General features: G+C 35.9%; 1 protein-coding gene across 1 annotated transcript in view; it reads right to left on the reverse strand.

Annotated features, from left to right (window-relative positions):
• The window catches only part of LOC101738471 (neuroligin-4, X-linked), a 116,396-nt gene that overhangs the window by 16,978 nt on the left and 78,565 nt on the right, over nucleotides 1-20,853 (reverse strand). The window contains exons 2-3 of the mRNA XM_012688920.4: nucleotides 15,138-15,611; nucleotides 11,451-11,668 (exon numbers count right to left, since the gene is read on the reverse strand). Of these exons, the coding sequence (XP_012544374.1) occupies nucleotides 11,451-11,668; nucleotides 15,138-15,448 (529 nt within the window). The 5' untranslated portion in view covers nucleotides 15,449-15,611. The remainder of the gene's footprint in view (nucleotides 1-11,450; nucleotides 11,669-15,137; nucleotides 15,612-20,853) is intronic.

Here is a 20,853-nt window from a genome sequence, read left to right on the forward strand (position 1 = left end):
TGATCTGTCAGTTTGACATATTAAATAACATAATCACGTAAATACCTACTATTGGTATGAGCAATCTAAAATTTGGACCTTTTGTATACTTCTGATAATATTACAATAATATCACGATATAGTGTTGATATCACGATGAAGATAGAAGATCTGGGTTTCAGAACTTTTAAATAAGGCGATTACTAAGCTCACCAATTATTAGATATTTATAAAGTGCATTGCTTTAACAATTTATTTACCTATATAAAGACATTCATGGAGCATACACCTATGTCAACTATATTGTGGTTGATACTTTAAATGAAACTAAGCAATTGCGTTAGTATTTTAAATAGTACAATTGTCTCATCATTTACATGTTGCTAGTCTGTTTAACGGTTGGCTGTTAGTTTTCAAAGATAAGAGCGCCTATTATTGTTTGTTGATCTATGATTAAGGTAATGCATTAATTAACGGTTTCTATCACAATGAAATAGCATCGTAAGATCACACTTTACAAAATCATAAATTAGCGTTATTAGTGCGATTAAGAATTGTTTGAGATAAAAACCCACCCCCGTTTAGGGTTGGAGATGAGGCGGTAGCCATCATACAATGCAAGATATTGGACAGATGCCTGAATCTCGCTTACGACATTTTCAAGATAGGCTTGCATATATACAAGTTCCGAACAACAACATTCGGACCGTCGGTCTACCGAGCAATATCACCCGCTCGATGGAAGATCTTTCCCTCTGTCCTATATCTCTACAGGAGATGAGTCAATCCCTACTGTTGCGTTGATTACCAGTACATTTTAAGATTTGATTTTTTCAAAACCCCTTCACGGTGTACTCCAAGTGCTATCAAATGTAAAGGTTAAGATATCTGAACCATGAGCAGTGGTTAAATGGTGTCTTTAGAATTATTAGTATCTATGAGCATCAGTCACGATAACACATCAGGTGGGTCGCAGGTCGACGACCAGACATAACAAAAAGTATGGAAATCTGTGGCCATCATAAGATACCCTTTGGTATGTAGCCCCTGGTGTAGATACCACCATCCCAACTATTCCTGCCACGAAGTAATATGAAACTTAGGTAACAATTCCTGCTATCTTAACTTTTTTAAAACGAAGGAAAAAACACATCTCTGTATTATTGTACAAGTTGAGAATGACGTTGTAAATAGTGGTTTATCGCCACACTTCGGAGCTTTTATAGAAAGTCGTTTCGAGATAACGATTTTTATAGCCTCGTCGAGTTTATTAAAAACATTGCCAGCTTCTAAATGCGTATAATAAAGTAATTGAAATTGAAGTTTTAATTTTAATTGGATTGCTCTGCAAAATTTTACTTTTCATGAATGTATCAGATAAAATGAAAATAATCAAGATTATTGCGCAGAGAGCAATATGCTTAAAAGGTAAAAATTGGGTAATAGGTAAAAAAAACAGAGAAATTCATAGAGTCTATCGTGCTATTGTAACTCAGACAAGAAGATACAGTTGTGCAATTCTCTACTTTCAAATAATTCATTGAAGGCTTATTTTTGATTATATAGGAATAAAACCACATAGCAGTTCGCCCGATCCTGCGGACAGAATGGAAAGCAGTCGACGTCGCCCAAAACACATCATTTCGGATCCTCCAGATCCATTAACGGTGTTTTTAGGTACCGGTCACCGTTTTCGTCGAACCCGTCGCTTTCGACGAGTAAATTACTCCACAAACACAGCCCACTGAGTTTCTCGCCGGATCTTCTCAGTGGGTCGCGTTTCCGATCCGGTGGTGGATTCTGCGAAGCACGGCTCTTCCTAGTGTTCGTGTTAGCAACGTCGTCAGGTTGAGCTCAAGGCTCAAGCTTAGGTAGGAAAAAAATTCAGGTTTTTTTCAATGAGGTTTGTAGGTTACTTTACGATTGGAAATCCATAGATATTTACCTCATCATCATTTGAACTCATCAATCTATTGATAAAAATGTCAATTTAATAGCCAAAATGATGGCACAACTAAGAGTCTTACTATTGTTCTATGTTTTATTACTATTCATGAATAAATACATCAGAACAGACGAGATTCCACCGTAAAACATTTTTTATTGAGTCTGCGAGTCTGCAAAAGGCACAACAAAATAAGGTTGACTCGGTGTTATTTATCTATTTCCTAGTTGGATGCGCGAACTCACACCTCGCCGTCCGACAAAGGCTTTGAAATGGCTCCGAACCGGTAACAGTGTCGATCTATTCAAAGAATGAATGCGTCTGATACTGCCTTTGTCGGGATAAGCACTGAAATGTTTGAATTAGCCATTTCATTTCATTTGTTTGTCTGTGTTTTTGTCGTTTTCTCTTGTTCCACTATTATAGCTTTAGGGTGTTTTAAGCACTTTAAGTTCTGAAGTCCATATTATTTAAACGTTTCTCATTCAAATTAACAGTTTCAGGAAATATTCATATACTAGACACTTAGATTCTTAGCAGTATCTAAAGTCATTAGACTCTAATCAGGACTTGAACCTGAAAGTCGTTATAAATATTGAAATATAAGACGTGAGTTAATTATTATTTTTGGATAATGCCATCCCGCTCTTTAAGCCGGAACGCGAGACTGTTTTGCGGCAGAAATAAGCAGGACTGTGGAATCTAAAAGTGGAGGCAGAATTCAAAACTAAAAAAATCGGGTTTCATCACACCTTATTTTGACTGAGTCGGTAGTACAGTAGCTATTGCTCCTGACTGTTGCAACTATAGTAGAATTATTTTGTCCGTGCAGTTTGGGTTATAAAAAATCGGAGCGGTGAAGCGAGTATTTCGCTCTCTCTTCCACTCACGAGCCTTATGGACGGGCATAGTGATGCGCATTATTGTTGTCGATAAGCGTTATCGTTAGTGTATTTAGTTTTGTAATTTTTTGGGTTAGTGATAAAAATGAAAGAAAAAATGACTAATCGAACACTAACACCACATATCGCCACAGCAAGTTAACGAGAACGGCAGAAATTAACACTTTGTAACTTTTCGGTATCTATTCTTATTTCAGTGAAAACTGTAACACATTGTTGATAACAACACGTGCAAATATTATTTTTAATAAAATCTGCTGTTTTGGTACAAAACAAAGGAGTAGCCATTGTGTCACTAAAGAAATTCAGAGAACGAATGCATAAAAACACATTTCTCTTCGACATAATGTATTATAGTTTGCAGGTAAGTACAAATGACTCATAATATAACAATGTGTCACCACCCTTAGTATACCGCCCTGCCGCTGTGTACCTACCTGCCTTTGATGACTCTTTTGTTTTTTATCGATAAAGGCGTTGCGCCCGCGCAACATGCTCACCGCCCTAGCCGGGCTATGTTTTATGACCCAAACTGCACGGACAAAATAATTCTACTATAGGGTCGTGGGTTCAATTCCCACATCGCGAAAACATTCGTGTGATGAAAATGTTTTTTGGCTCTTTGACTGAGTGTTTATTATCTATGTATGTATATATTTAAATGTATATAACTATTACTGTCAGTCTCTGTGACCCACAACACAGGAAATTCTAATTTGGGACCGGAAAACCGTGCGTAATATGTTCCCAGTTAAATTATGTATACATATTATCATTATTATGTTTGTCATGTTCATCAAGTTTTACTGGGTACGTATTTACTTACAGAATTATACCATGCTAGAAGTGTTGAAAACTGACATAGTCACATCAGTAGATACGAGTATATCGGGCTACTTTCTCATTAGGCCCCAAACACCGTGTAACGACTCCTAGACTAAGCCATGATTTTTATTAAATTCCTATAAGAAAGGAGAAAAGAATTTTCCTCTATAAACATCCAAAGATTTTAAAGATATTACATTGAAATTGTCGTCATTCAGAAGATCTCCATTGACGGGAAATATTAAAATGTAACCAAGCGTTGTGCCAGAATGAAGGCCCTTTGTATGATCGTGATAAAAATCTAACGCCTCCTGGCTTCTGGGGCAGTGGAATCAGTCCTTACAAAACCGAGTGAATTTCATTGTCGCATTTAATTTTGTGGCTCCTTTTATTTATTTTTAATATCAACCAGTTTTAAGGTACAATAATACGTTTATATTTTCATTACCTAGGAGAACATTCGTGATTTAAGATCGGTTTCTTGGAACACGGCTATCATAACATACAAGTATAAATTTATTGAAACCTGTGTGAAACAGTACTACTATATTATTCATTATGCCCTATTACCACTAATAATTAATTGAAAATAATATCATACGATAGAAATTATAATTAGTTACTATTAATATCATAGTAACTATACTGAGACCTTAGAACTGATATCTCAAGGTAGGTGGCGCATTTACGTCGTAGATACCTATGGGCTCCAGTAACCACTTAACACCAGGTGAGCTGTGAGCTCGTCTACCCATCTTAGCATTAAAAAATAAAAATAAAACATATATTACTAAGTAGATAATACAGAAATGGGTGTAAAAAGGGAAGACTAAAAATAGCGCTAGTGACGGAGAAAATTACGAGTGAAAGGTCATATGGTATAAGCATGCTATGCGGAGAGAGGATGATCATGTGGCCAAAAAGAATGGGTATGAAAGTAAACAGTAACGTCAGAAGGGCGTCTCCTAATAAGATCTTATATAGATTATGTTACAGAGGATATGCGAGAAAAGGGAGTGAGTGCAGAGATGACGTTTGATAAATGGAAAATTAGGACATGTTGAGCTGACCTCACATAGTGGAACCAGGGCAAAAACAACAAGCAATATTAGAAAGTATAATAATATTGTATATAACATCATGTGTATGTATGTTAAGTTGGAGTTCGACCTTTCCATCGTAAAACAGTCAATGCCGAATATCTGGCGACAGTTCATTAACCGGACCCAAATAAGGCTTCAGCAGCCTTGAAGAACTAATCCCTTCCAAAAGTTCTGCCGTGGAAGGACACGTGACCCCACCATGTATATTTTCCCAAAAAAGCCTCATGAGGCCACGACCCTCAGCATTGAGAATTATTGACGCAAAGAGGAGATCAGAGACTAAAAATGATTTTTATTGCCGTTGATAAGATAATGAGATCACAAGTTACGGAGTGTTAATTGATTCTTAGACCCTATTGATATCACGACAAGAATATGCACAACCACATTAAAAAAATAAAATACTAACAATCACGCCACGTTAACTGGTCCCGTGATAAGTTCGTAAAGAACTTGTGTTACAGGTACCAGATAACGGATATAAATGTAAGATTTTTATTATACACATACATATATTTAATAAACATCCATAACCCTGGAAAAGACATTTTTTATATTTATCATACAAATATCTTCCCTTGGCGGGATTCGAAACCGCGACCCCCTTGTGTAGTGACCATGTCACTTACCACTACACCAGACGCCCGTTAAATTAAGTTTCGTTGATACTGTGATAAGTAACTGTATTTCCATTATCATCCGAGACTATATTATTACTTTACGGCACCAAAATGCAAGATAATAGAACTTTTGGAAATTGTTTCGCAATACGCCGAAACTATAATTATAGAAATTATACGTCTCGCAAGTTTGAATTTTATTACATGATTGTCTATTTATGCTTTGATAGTTGAACGTGCTCACGTGGGAACGTGCTTACCTGATGTTAAGCGTTTTAGTCCATAAATAGTTTTTTGTAATCTTCAAATTAGAACTGTTTCGCAGCAAAATAGGCAGGAAGTCGGTATTCAAAATGCAATACGCCCTAATAACTTCAGTGGTTTTGATTTTTATATTACGTTCGCGGAAGTCGCTCGGAAGCTACGTATCTATTTTCAAGTAAATTTGCTAATAGCGGGATTTGAATGGCGGAATAGTCACGACATTGGATACGAGTAATGAGCATTGTAAAATAATTATATATTACTAGTGGTCCCGGAGCAGTCGAAATTCGACTATAATTAATTGAAATGATAAGTTTGAATTACATCATTAAGGTTCTATTATCAAAGACTATTATAGTTCTTTATTTACAGATTTCGTCAAAACCACACCATAGACAAATAATATTAAAGATAAACAATATTACATTTTCTCAATTTGACCACAGACTTAATGTAATAACTAAAGTTTGACAATAAACGAAGAGTATCTATTATAAGTTTGTGTGTCAAATACATGGTAGTGTGTGTAATTTTTTTTTAATTGATACTGTATTATTAATGAATAATTAAAAAAAAATGTATTTGTAAAAAGGGATACAAAGTTTTTGCTTCACGTATTAATATATAGATTAAATAATCCAGTTGTCATAACCGTTAGATAAGGACAACTTAAAAAGTTATTGATGTTATGACGTTATTATGGTATTTTAAAAAGAAATATCATGAAAAATAGTTAGATACCTATTTATGTTAAACAAAAACTATTACTAAGATTTCAAACGGTATGGTACATGGTATCATCGAATTTTAACCTATAGGATACGGACGCTTGAAATAATTCAAAGAGGTCTGTCTGTACGTACTGTACGTTCTATGACATTGTATGAGAAAAAGTTTATTATTAAAATTTTACTAATGCAAAAAATTCCAATGAATACCTTACATACTGCCAATCTCCTCATACATACTCAATCGCGCCTCATTGGACTGCCTGTGACGTAATCGCTAAGTAATTGTCTTCGTATTGAATCTTGCGACTTACCTCCAGTTTACACAAGGGGAATATACAAATTTTCCTAAATAAATACTGTGCTCACAGATAGCCTTAATGAAAAAAACACTGCAGGTTCAATATACCAAACGGAATGGACACTAAAAACCAATCCAAAACCAATTTCGCGAAATTGCGACTCTGCGGAGTACTGAAAAAACCTGTCAAAAGCAGTTGCTGTCGCTTCATATATTGCCGACAATGAACTATTAATATAGTAGGATTGATCGGGTAAGCAATTGTGGTTTTTTTCTACATAATCTGATGGTCTAGAGAGACCATATCAGCGTCACCGAGCTAGTAGGTGAGCTCACGGGGCTCAAACCTGATGACGTTGCTAACATGAACCCTAGCAAGAGCCTTGCTTCCCAGAATCTACCACTGGATCAGAAAGCGACCCACTGAGCAGATCCGGCGAGAAACTCAGTAGGCTAACCCTTATTTTCGCTGTTGATGACGAGAAGCAGAGTTTCGGTTTGAAAGGTAAGGCAGCCGTTGTACTGCAAAAATTGAGACTTAGAACTCATGTCCCAATAGATCAGGTTATTGTGGTCATTAATTTTCATTTTTGGTAGGACGTAATGTATTCTCGAATGGGTACTATCCTAGGGTATTTGTGCAGTGAAACAGTGATGGGTTCCAGTTTGAACAGGGATCTTCGGGTCTCAAACGAACAGCTGTTTTACAAAATATTTAGTTTTTGACCTGGTCTATGGACTCTGGTAACCACTTAATACTATATTTATCTCGATCACAGCCTATTTACAATAAAAGGTCAGTTCTAAAAAAGGTTTGGTACAAAATCGGTATTCAATTATTTAACACTTTCAGCTTACACTAACAGAACCGGTTCCGTGAAACTATTTCGAAAAAAAACAAAAAAAAGACGTGAAAATGTCACCAATATTTTTTCACAAAACAATAACCTCGACATTCGACGCTTGAATTCGAATGTATTGGATCACGCGAGTTCAATGACCCCTTACACGTTGTCAGGGGTGGAGTACGAATCAAGGTTATGTCTAGTATATTTCAGCTTTTTAGAATTTTCTTTATGTTTGATTTGTAATTGTAAGTTTTAAGTCGAATTCAGTTATGTCGGTGGCAGGCACGATTGTATCTTTTTTTTTAAACTTTCTGTTAGACCTTAATGTGTTGATTTAAATCTTTACGGAAACGGTATGTAGCTCATGCAGCTGAGATATTTTAAAGTAAATGCCATGTACAGAATGTCCCTAGTATATGAGGCCGTCAGCGTAAAAGTGGCCTAACCCACAATTTTTCATATTCGTGCTTATAAATTGCAATTTATTTAAAACATAATAAATTTCCATGCAAAAACGGCTTATCCCTAGTTTCACACATAGATAACAGATGGCTTTGTAAACATTATTTATGCGCGAATTGTTTTTTGCTACGAAGCCATGTAAAAGAAAATTCATACCTCATTATCTACATCTAACTATGGTAAGCCTAGGTCACTTTTACGGTTGGCAGTCTCATATATAGTACAGTGGAGGATTACTTTTTGGGTGATATAGTCTATCACACCATGCCGTTTTTAGTTTCACTTCAACGACGAACCTCCTGTGCACACAAAACTTATCTCTCTCTATTGCTGCTCTATGAATTAATCTACAAGATAGCTCTTCATATAGTACGTTTTGGTCATTTTAACTGTGTTCTTTTAATAATACATATTTCCTGATATACAATGATGTATTATCTTATTGTGTCTTACTCTAAGGATAGTGTTTCCAAGTAGAAATAAATAAATGTGTTGACCCGAACTTAAAGCAAAGTTTTTCAACCCTTACTTACCCTACCAGTCCAATCTTCTTTAAATTGCGCAATTGTTCTAAAAGACAAAACATCACAAATTGAACAAGAGAGAGAGAAAAAGGTTTTTGTCAACAACATTACATAAGGAAAAGTCGAAATGGGTCAGAACCCCTACCACAATAACAAACTTGAAACGACAAACGATTTATTTATTTGTAAACTATCTAAAAATAATAAAAGTTTGACTACGTCCTTTTGATGGGATATTTGTACTTTTATTGAGGCATTAGCTCTGGGGCATATTCAAAGAAAACAATATTGAGTGATTATACTACTGTTTTGTTGTCTCCTACAAATTCCTAAAAGCTTGTTATTCTTTCTAAATATATTTTTTCTGATATAACAGAGCTATTATCACTTCTGGCAAAGCAAAAGGACGTTAAAGTTTTTCTTTTTATCTTAATATATATCTTATTATTTTACCTTCGTCTCTACCAAGCTATTATTTGAAATTTCATGCCCCTTGATGTCCCAATGCCCTTTATTTCCCAATATTTAGAGTTTAACTTTGAAAATTATCACCTATTGTTTTGTAATATGACATAAAATCATAGGAATCGGGATAATGCCAACCAAATCTATATAAATTACTGTTACTTCTTCTTTATCATAGATTCCTGAGAGCAGTACTGTCCATAAATGAGTTTCTTTCTAAATTTATATTTCTCAACCACCCAATTCCTATCTTAAGTATTGGTTAACCCGTTCGCTGGGTATTATCATTGTCCATTTTCTTTCCGCAAAGCCAACCTACACTCCAATATGAATTAAAGTCGTTGTGTTAATGCAACGGAGACCTGGTATTTCAAAGTATACAGCGTCATTCAAGCAGTAACTTTCATGTTTTTTGGTTATAGGTTAATTAGTACTTAGTACATGCATGGTACTCTTTGACAATTCTTGAAACTCGGTCTACTTTCTGTTCTTATTCTTCTGTTGAAATGTTCTTAATAAGTTAAAATAGAAACAGTTATTATATCTTTGTATGCGCTACAATAACGTGAAAAACAAATATACAAATAAAAAAAACCCGTTTTTTTTTTTAAATAAACTTATGAAATTCAAATATTTTTATCATTACTATTCAGAAACGATGTTCCGCATGCCAAAAGTAGGGGATACGTTTTCGTACGTGACATACATCCAACGCTCAGCATTTGGTCTCCATTCGGGTTGGGTATTAAGATGACATAACGAATACATATGGACGCTAAATAAGTGAAATAGGAAATAACACGATTAATTAAGATTATATTTTATTAGAATGTACATAATCACGAAAAATACAAAATAACGAGGAAAATTATATTATTTCAGTATGAAATAGAAGAATTAACTTTTGTCATTTTAGTCCATTTGTTTTGAATAAAGCGGGTTACAAGTTTAGATGGTTATCAAAATTACAATGCCAACAAAACTATTCCTACTAGACTTTGGGGTACTCCCCGTACAATAAATACATTCAAAGAGAGACAAGTATATTTTCAAGTTCCAATATATCGATAAAATGATAAAGTCACGTAATAGAGAACAATATCCAGGAAAATAGTGCTGCTATTTCTTTTCAGTAACATAAAACGCAGTTAAACATTAGTTTCTCGCTGTTTTGTCTCAAAGAGTCGCGTTATTGATCTGGTGGTAGATTCTGCAAAGCACTGTTCTGTTAGGGCTAGTGTTAGTGAATTCGCTAGGCTGAGCCTCGTGAGGCTAGCCTAAAAGACTAAGGTATTGGAAGGCCTTCATTCCAGTAGGAGTCAAACATTCAAAATCTCTGCGTAGGTAGGCAGCTATCTATATATTAATACGTGAAGCAAAAACTTTGTATCCCTTTTTACGAAAATTGCGCGGACGGAGGATTATGAAATTTTCCACACTTATAGAGAATATAGAGAAGAAGTGCATAATTATATATTTATATATAATTATATATAATTTTTTTTTTTAAATAATGCATAAAAGATACATTAAATCAATAAAGATAACATTACACACACTACAGACCATGTATTTGACGCACACATGCATGCATACTATTTATTGTCAAACTTTTGTTCTTGACGTCTGTTGTCAAATTGAGAATAGATTAAATATTGTTTGTCTTTGTTAATATTTTATATAGTGTTGTCTTGGCGAAATTTGTGATTATAGAAGTATAAAATACAATCATAATAGTGTACAAATTTACAATTCCAATTAATTATAGTCGAATTTCGACTACTGCGGGACCTCTAGCAATAATATAATGTGCTTTTGGTACAAGATCGTTTTCTATTAAAAGAAGAAGAAAAAAAAACAACACAAAAACACACCTACCAAATTATGTCAAAAAAAATATACGTAGGCGAATATTCGAAGGGATCTATGAAAACGTGTGTTAGAATGTTTCTACACACAGCCCACACTTCGATCGCTGCAATATGAGTATACGATCGTGTCCCGTCATCCCGAACACTTTGTTTGAAACCGCGCCAGAAATAATATGAACCCGAAGACATTCTTAGGGGATCGTGACTTGAATTTAAATCCCACTAAGAACATGTATGCTTAGAGATGAATATAAAAAGTATCGTCATGCTACGAAGATATTTCATTTGCTGGGGGTTATTTTACTGGCGTAAACGGATAGAGGTGTTTCTGTTTTCCCGTTTACAGGACCCTAAAGATACCAAAATGTTAGCATCTTTATCCACTTTAAAAATAGCTTTGCTGACCGAAACCTATAAATTTCTCACCGAAAATGATAATATCGGTATTGCTAATGTACACGAGCGCATAACATGCAGTACCAACGTCACTCACACATGAATAGCTCACATTTTGATAAATAACTTGCCCAATATTATCACGTAAGATCTTCAGGTGTGCTGGTTTAAGAGTAAGGGGGGGTTGCACGTTTGTGTCACTGTTGTAATTACTTACCTTGAACTGGTGTATAGATGTTCATATATAGACAGTCTTCACTCTGATTCTTAAGCCGAGGAAGCAATCTCCTTAAGTATTCCAGACGTCCCTTAGGCATTCTCTCTAAAGCTAAGGTCTCGTTCGAAATATCCGGCAGTCTCTGTGGGCAGACTGGTCCCATTTGGTCCACCATTTTCACCTCATCCCATGGTGCTGGAGCTCGTGTTGGCGCAAATCTTTAAGCAAACGAGTCAATTAGTCACAACAAAACCTACCAGAGGATTTTTTAAGAGAATAGTCTGGATCGCATTGGTCAGAAGGTAGGCATATCCAACACTGATCTTGAAAAGCTATATAGATTAGATATGTCCGTTATGTTTTCATTGTCCTAAATGAGTAGACAAACTCGCGACTAACCGGGTGTTGAGTTGCGTAAGAACGTCAGTGCTGCCACAAGCTTTGGAACATGAAAATTGCACAGCGGCTGTCATACCGAAAAAGGCAAGAAGGCGGTATTTCATAGCGTAGACTCCTATTAGCTCAACAATATACATACACATTTTTAAAATATATGTAGAATCGTCTTATTTCTACTCTTTACAAACCCTCTAATTTATGTCTAGTGTGAAGTGAGGTCATGAGTCCTCAACCTTAAGTTCCACTAATATCTACTGCAGATAACTTTTTTTTTTGCATAGACGATTGAACATGCTTATGGCCTGCAAGCGTTAAGAAGTTACAGGAGCACCATAGAAATCAAAACGTGAATACCGTCATCTAGATTGAGATGGGATGTCTATGTATCAGTATTACAGCTTAGTGGTTGTCTAGAAGAGATTGGTTAGCAAGATGGCTCTTTATATCCGCCATTGCTTGCTTATTCTAGAATATGTAATATAATAATATGTATTATTGTTTAGTATTTTCGGGCTCAATTAATATTTAGGGAAATTTCCGCAAAACAACATTTTGTTAATTACACTCCCGTTTCGTCTGTACCAAAAACGTCCTGCCGGGCATCAATTAAAAAAAATCCTTAATTGGATTTCGCCGTAACCAATAAAATTTTAAAAGCCACTAATTAAATCACCCTCCCGAAAAAATGGTTTATGTGGTTAAATTAACAGACAGCCTTCTCTCAAATAAATTTGTGGCCTATAAATAATACAAATAACATATTCGTGCACTACACAGCTCAAATAGTTTATTTTCCTTTGAGAAAATATATCATCAACCCATAATATACATTTAGCCAATTTAGCATGTGTTGCTTTAAGTAAATTTGGCTAAGATAACTATAGTGTTGTTAAAAGCCAGAGGCACATACGTCAATATAGTCTGTTCTGCTATTAATCCGAAGATACGGGTATGCAATATCGGTTTCTTCCACCTATACCTATTTTCTATATCTCACTCTCTCACTCTCTTCATTTGTTCTCCTATATCAAACAAATAAAAAAATCAAACCTCCCACATTCAATAGGCCCATGCTAAAATTATTGCCTGCGTTATGAGTATTAACAATTCGAACTCTAAATACAAAATATAAAATAAACTGATTTCGACTCGGCAATTAACCTGATTCCTGTAGCATAGGGGTCAGGAACACTAATCACTGTATAAATGGAGCTAGTTGTATTTTACAACTTTGCTCTAAAAGTGAAGTCAACTTGATTGGGCTCATCTGTAAAACTTTAAAAAAAACTGGCTAATTCAATTAAAATAACAAATAGCTTTTCGCTTCGAATATCCAAAAAGCTAACGACTCATTAATGGCACTACATTACTCATAATTATTTTATCATCTTCAACGGTCGACTGCTTTTAATGCCTGACCGAAAATTGAAAGAAAACAGTGGCTGAAATTCTAAAAAAAGTATCCAACCGCCTTCAATTAATTACGTCACAATTTATATAAATTGTGAGCTGGTTAATTGAGCGAATTTTGATCTTCAACTGCCCACAGTTATACAGTAGATAGTAGTGGTTTGTAACACGGAATAGATAAATAAGGTTGGAATGGTAATGTAGGCGGGGCAAGCGTGCCGCTGTTATGATAGAACAAACATAACTCGACCGATTCTTTCATTCACCGCATTTAGTGCGCTTCGGACTACTTGGCGAACAGATCTCCGCTTTATAGTGCCGTGTTGTGCAATTATAACTTGTAAAACAAAAAATCAGACCTCAAGTATAGAGCGAGGAGGTATATCTTTCGATCGGCAAGTCCAAATTACCATTTAATTACAATATTATTTGTCTAAAACATAAAAATATACTGAGCATTATGAAATTCCAAACATTAACAATATTATTGCAGCAAGTTATAAATAGCATACATTGCGCGATGTGTACTCGCCCAATGAACGCAATGACCAAGTCAGCTTCCAATGTACTACATGCATTGCGTTCTCTACACTTCAATCTTTGAAATTTCGGCCTTTGCCCTGATTGGCCGTGCAGTTTGTCGATAGTGAGGTGACCATGTGGTAAAATCATCGACAGAATTCTCGACTATATTTACATTTGACATGGATAATTTTTGCATTATTTTATATTTAATTAATGATACCTAGTATATTCTTAGTGAGACGTATTTTGAGTAAAATAAATATGTATGATTATTATTATTATTATTGAATTATTATCTTTGAATTAAAGTGAAGGTATAATATAAAGGGACATGTAGACCTCTAATTTACGGGTATTTACTATATTGTCTAAGACGTATTAAAATCTAAGTAAAATGCTATTTGACTTATGCAGTAAATTAAAAATTTTAGGTTTCCTAAAGAACCTAACGCCAGGGAACAATGGATTGACGTGACAGGTAGAGGAAACTGGAGACAAAGACGAGTACTATTTGCTCTAAACATTTTTCTGAAAATGATTTTATCATAAAAAAAATCAGAATACACTTAGTTTTGAAAAATTCATTCGCAATTAATAGCAAGCGCCAACTGCTTAACAAATACGTTTTATTCCAGCGACAGTGACTATTTGTAATTAATAAAAGTAAAATAGTTTTTTTTTCAATATTTATTTCATGTTTCATTTTCTCCATTCATTCATCAGATAATTTATCGATAAAGAATATCGATTTTATCAAGCACTAGCGTGTATGAACATTTTTATTGCCTTTTTGCGTGTGTGAGTGTGTATGCCTACGGGTGTTTTGTGCTAGTTTGCGAACGAATATCTGTCCTAAGATTTATGTGTGGGTGCTTTTGTTGTGTGCGAAATACTTGTAATCACAGTGTGTGTATGTGTAGAAATTAAAATAGTGGGGATGAAGCGGCGACACTGGTTCTAATACAAAATTAGAGCAAAGGCCTTTCCAACCTTATTTATCTATTCCGTGGTTTGTAATAACATAAGAAAAGTGATAATGTTTATGTCATGGAGTCTTTGTTTTTTGGGTGGCCATAGCGTGGCCATAGTATCTATGGATTGAGGCCAGTATAAAGTAAGTTCACATATAAATAAATAAAACTCCTTGGGATCAGGATAATTGGTATTTAGAAGAGCTTGTGAAGGACAAGCTGATAGGGGAGGAAGTCGAGATATACTACCAGCAGATAGAAGTTGCCGGAGTCATAAACCCTCTCCTTTGGTATTGAGCCTTACAGCCTTATCAGTGCAGAATCCTTTGGTCCTGATGTTTAGGTATGTAGTTAATTATAGCAGCAAATTCTCATCACATACCTGTTAGAACCCGTGGGTGGTGTGGCATATGGCACCCCGAGGTACGCCTCGACAGGTTTCAAGTACTTGTGCTGATCCATAGGTAAAATTACCCCTTGGAGTTTTCCGTAGCGAGTGCCGATTACTCTGGTCCTCAGCATCGAATTACGGCTGTTAAATCCGTTGCACATACTATTTTGGGTTAAGAGCAATACCAGCAATATCAGCAGATTGACTTTATCTTGGATTGATAATTGTTTAGTTATTCTGATTTGAGTAACGTATTGTTTAATTGAATTACAAATGTGCAATGGCAGTCTTTCGTTGGCCATTTTCTATAATTATCACCTTTGAAGACCCATTATTTTATTTGGTCTGCTGTCGGATGCGGTTTCGTTGCCATGAGTTTTATTTACAGTATTATAATATGTGTTGGCTTCATTTTGTAGTCTCTATGATGTTTTTGGCACTGTTTTCTTCAATGGCATCGTGAGTCTGAAACAAAAAAATTGTTTGGGTAAATACTTATTTATACAAAAAAATTTATAACGTTCACAAAAGTAGCCTTATCATATCAGCAAATCAGCAAGTTGTTTTAGTAGCACATTGCAGTTCAAGACTTAAAAAAATTGAAACGACTCCCTACAGCAGTGTAGTGTTGAAACCATATTTAAAGAAGCATATGTTAAACTGCTTAAGAAATACCATGGGATTCAATACTTGAGCTTATGGAAGCTTATGGCAGAAAAAATATTGGGAAATACACTATAAATGAACACCACGGTATCTAGCAGTAGGCTTGAAATCTCCTATATTCAATTCCATTTCAAATGTTTCTTTTTTTTATTATTGCTTAGATGGGTGGACGAGCTCACAGCCCACCTGATGTTCAGTGGTTACTGGAGCCCATAGACATCTACAACGTAAATGCGCCACCTACCTTGAGACATAAGTTCTAAGGTCTCAGTATAGTTACAACGGCATAGTTTCTAGAGTGGCTTCGTCTTCAGGAATCAAATGCTTCGTGACAGTTATATTTATCCTAACTGACAAAACCCCTACCACAAGCCTCTCCCTAGATACGTATTTAATCATGAATATGTAAGTAGTATTTAGTAAAAAAAGCATTACAAAATCAAAAGAATAAAAAAGAGCATCCCAATTCTACAGCAATCTCATCAATACCTAAGAGCACTCAAGTATCCACTCCAAAGAAAATATTTTCCCTAACTTCGTTCGAAAAACAATTACGCGACGTTCTGTTTCCTTACAATTAGACTGACGATAGCACTTTTGTAGTAAAATCAATTAGCCTAATTGTATTTAGACGAATTTTGGACAATTGCTGATAAACGTAAGTGAATGAATAAGTTTGAGTGGTAATCTTTTTTAGTGTCAGTGGGAAACAAACAAATGAGAATTTGGCGGTATAATGCTTTTTATTTATACGGTGTATTGAGAGCCCACATTCTTATATACAGTTATGCTAGACAAATAGACTCCAGTAATTCCACCCTTAATAATTCAGATTCTACCAGTTCCTAGACAACTAGAGTCCAGTAATTCCATCCTTTAGTAATTCAGGTTCTATACCAGTTCCGTGAATAGTTAAATCGGGACAAGCTAATTCTAATTTAAAGATGGTTATGCATAATTAGGTCTATTGGAATATGATAACTCATACTCTCCTCCAGTCGTGAGTATAAATTTTTGTATTATTACGGTAGCGAAAATTAGGTGAATAATTATGATTATAAACTAAATAATAGGTTGGGGAAAAGTCTTTAAAATAAAAGCGGCCGGAATTAATCAACAGAATGGGTGTGGTTTTTTATCATGATAACGTTAGATCTCACACATCTTTAACCACTCAGCAAAAATTGAAAGAGCTTGGCTGGAAGGTGTTAATGCATCAGCCATATAGTTCTGAACTTGCACCTTCAAATTTCTACCTGTTTCGGTCTCTTCAGAATTCTTTAGGTAGTGTTAAGTTAACATCACGAGAGGATTTATTTCTAATTGTCTCTACGATTCGCCAAAATCGGTAGAAGAAAAACGAAGAAAAGAAAGAAGAAGAAAAAGAAAATTGTATTTTATAATATATTCATATATCTGTGTAATAATATTATAAAAAAAAAAAAAAATGTGTGCGTGTACTAGTGTACACACGTAAGAAGTGAAACTTATTTATGGCCTTATTTTTCGAAAAATGATCTACATGCAACTTTCTAGAAATTGGTTAAATAAAGTTAAATTAGATAAAGTTTAAACAAAAGGATTTTATTATCATAGACATGAATACAAAAAAGTTAAATTAGATAAAGTTTAAACAAAAGGATTTTATTATCATAGACATGAATACAAAACAGATGGCGCGTAACGGAAAAATGTGACGCGTAACCGAAAAACGTGACGGTAAATTTTTTTCCAACGCCGATAAGGAAGTTTCACTTCAAAATTATTTCCAAAGAAAAAACAATTATACAACAATGGTTAAAGACCATTAACTCTTTCTTAATTTATTCAGTCCTGTAATACAAATACCTGACGGTTTTCATGACGACGGACCACGCGAACGAATTCTGACTCGGGATAATATTTTACTACGAGAAACATGAAACTTTCGCTTGAACTCGTAAAAAAAAAAAAAACGAAGAACAATTCATTATATTTTATTCACGGGGCCTTGATTAAATCATCCCGAACGGGCTTCGGACTAAATATTGACTTACGCGCAATATGAAACGTAATCTTTACGGCTCACGACTTCCACGATTATTATTTTGAACCTGGAGATTTTATAATCGTACTAAAAACCGGATAACCTTTACTGTGTGGAAGTCGTTTACGCGAATTTGTAATAAGGCTGTGGAAATAAAAAGGTTTTATTAGCTTACACTGGCCGACGCAAAAGCGGTTTCATACCAATCAGTTCCCTTTCCATTAACAATGTAAATCCATTGCTCTCGGTTGGGCCAAACCTGGAAGCCACTTCTGAACCCATTTTACGTTACATAACTTAAGTATTACGTGCGTATATCGACTTAGAAAGTTTGAAACAGCAATTTATAACATTGCGAGCGTACAAAAAAAGTTTAATAACATTTTATTAACTTCTTAGATTAAACACATTCTCTTATCTGTTTGATATGTTTTATGTCCTTTTTATTATTTCTTAGGTGGGTGGACGAGCTCACTGTCCACCTAGTGTTAAGTGTGAGTGTAAGTGTTAAGCAGTCACCGGGACCCATAGACATCTACAACGTAAATGCCGCCACTTACCTTGAGATATAACTTCTAACGTCTCAAGTATATTTACAATGGCTGCCCCACCCTTCAAACCGAAATGCATTACTGCTTCACGGCAGAAATAGGCGGCGTGGTGGTACCTACCCGCGCGGTCTCACAAGAGGTCCTACCACCAGTAATCACGCAAATTATAATTTTGCGTCAATCGTGATAATTTGTTGAGTACGTATTTAATTAGAAAAATTGGTATCCGCCTGCAGGATTCGAACACCGGTGCATCGCTCAACACGAATGCACCGGATGTCTTATCCCTTAGGCCACGACGACTCTATTGAATTGCATAGATACGACGAGAGCTTATAACATGATTGTTAAGCGAAAGACACATATATCGGTACCAATCCATACTAAAAAAATTATACAAGGTTACGAAATACAGTCTTCTAAAATTCTGTCTTCTAGTTCCTTTGACCAGAAAATTAACCTTGAAAATGATTGAAAACCAAAGTGCAAAATTAATTCACAACATTCGCATTGTGTGTGTTTCAGAATTAAAAACCAGCTCGTATAAAGGATTAGCTTGCCTGCGTAACATGAAAAGGGTTTAGATCTAAACTCGCTCCCGGTCATGTTGTACACGGAGTTAAACTAAGATTACCACAAAAAATTCATTGTTTTTCGTTTCGCCCGACAAGAATAGCCAGGTCATTTCCTTTTGGGTCGGCATGTTTCATAATTTAATATGAATAAATACAGCCTTGCTGTTTTTATGTAGATTTTTTGTTGTTGTACAAAATAATACATTTGTTTTGCGTTGCGCAACGTAGATAATGAAAGTGGTTTTTGTTTTAAGCGTATTAAAGAAGTGATTGTGGAAGTAATTTGTCGCTTACTATTGGTAGGGCATGTTGTGAGACTGTATGAGTAGGTACCACTATTACGCCTACTTCTGCCGCGATGCAGTCATTCCGATTTGAATGGCGAGACAGACATTATAAAAAACATTGAGTCCTCATATCTCCAGATGAGTGACGGCATTCACAATGTGATGCATATGTTTCCCTTCAATAAAATGGAATGTGAGCTTGTTCATATAATAAGACTAATAAAAACCACATCCTTCGATCACACCCTTCTTCAAACAAGGCTTGCAGAGAGTACTTAACGGTAAGCGACGGCTTAGCCCTGCCCCTGGCGTTGCGGATGTCCATGGGCGACGGTAACCACTCACCATCAGATAGGCCATATGCTTGTCTGCCTATAAGAGCAATAAAAATAATAATTCAATAACCAAGTATGACGACTACTTTAAACATAGCGTAATACATAGCGGAGTACTTAATGGTAGGCAGCAGCTTGGCTCTGCCCCTGGCATTACTGACGTTCATGAGCGACGGTGACCACTTTTCATCAGGTGGGCCGTATGCTCGTTTGCCTACAAAGCCAAAAAAAAAGAAAAAAGAATACACACTCAAGCGCACAATAATATTTATGTATTATACTATTCTATTTTTCTACTTTTTACCGTCGCACAATCTCCAAGACCGACTCCAATATAGAGAAACTCCTAAGCACAAACTTTTTGCGATCCATATCGATATCTCGGAGATATTAAATTACATCTGCAACGATGCAAAAAAAGAACTCGAAAAAGGGGATCGCTTTGATTCTCAAGAGGCGTTAGAAACATGACAGATGGCTCATTCAATATTCGTTCCCGGCTGCTAGTAATAAATCGATAAAATCTACATTGCGTTCGACGGGGCAGACGATCATGCCTGAATAATGGTGTCTAATCAGACACGTTTGTGTATTAGAGGATCGATGGTGAAGTATGGGGTTCCTGTGAAAGGCGTGGGGCGGCGTGGTAGGCCGCGTTCTGCGTAAACCCTATCCCGCCGCCTCAATAGCTCCGACTGGGTTCCCGCCCGGTCCGGGATAGGGCGTCGGCTGTGAGCGGCAGTTTTTAGTAAGGTTCGACTGCCACATACCCCCCTGCCGTGCGGGTGGGGATCCGGCGATTTTCTCCTGTGGGAAAAAAAATGGGGTCCCTGTGGGGTCCGGGCACGGTTTGGGCTTCGGGACAACTCCCTCTACCCAGATTTGAGCTCCCGATCCAGTCTAGGTGCTTTTAGACCCTTCAATAACTGATTACAGTTCTAGTCCAAAGATACAACCCACTGAGTTTCTCACCAGATTTTCTCAGTGGGTCGTGGGTCGCTGTTTCGATCCGGTGGTAGATTCTGCGAAGCACTGCTCTTGCTAGGGCCAGTGTTAGCAAATTCACCAGATTAGAGCTTCGTGACTAAGCATGGCGCTACCAGTTCATGCATAGTTGGAATAGCCCCTTAGACTACGAACGGGTAGGTAGGAAAAATAATTATATCTATCTATCTATATATATAAAAATGAATTACTGGTCGTTAGTCTCGCTAAAACTCGAGAACCGCTGGACCGATTTGGCTAATTTTGGTCTTGAATATGAAAA

The sequence above is a fragment of the Bombyx mori genome, chromosome 15 (genome assembly GCF_030269925.1).
Source record: "Bombyx mori chromosome 15, ASM3026992v2".
NCBI lineage: Eukaryota > Metazoa > Arthropoda > Insecta > Lepidoptera > Bombycidae > Bombyx > Bombyx mori.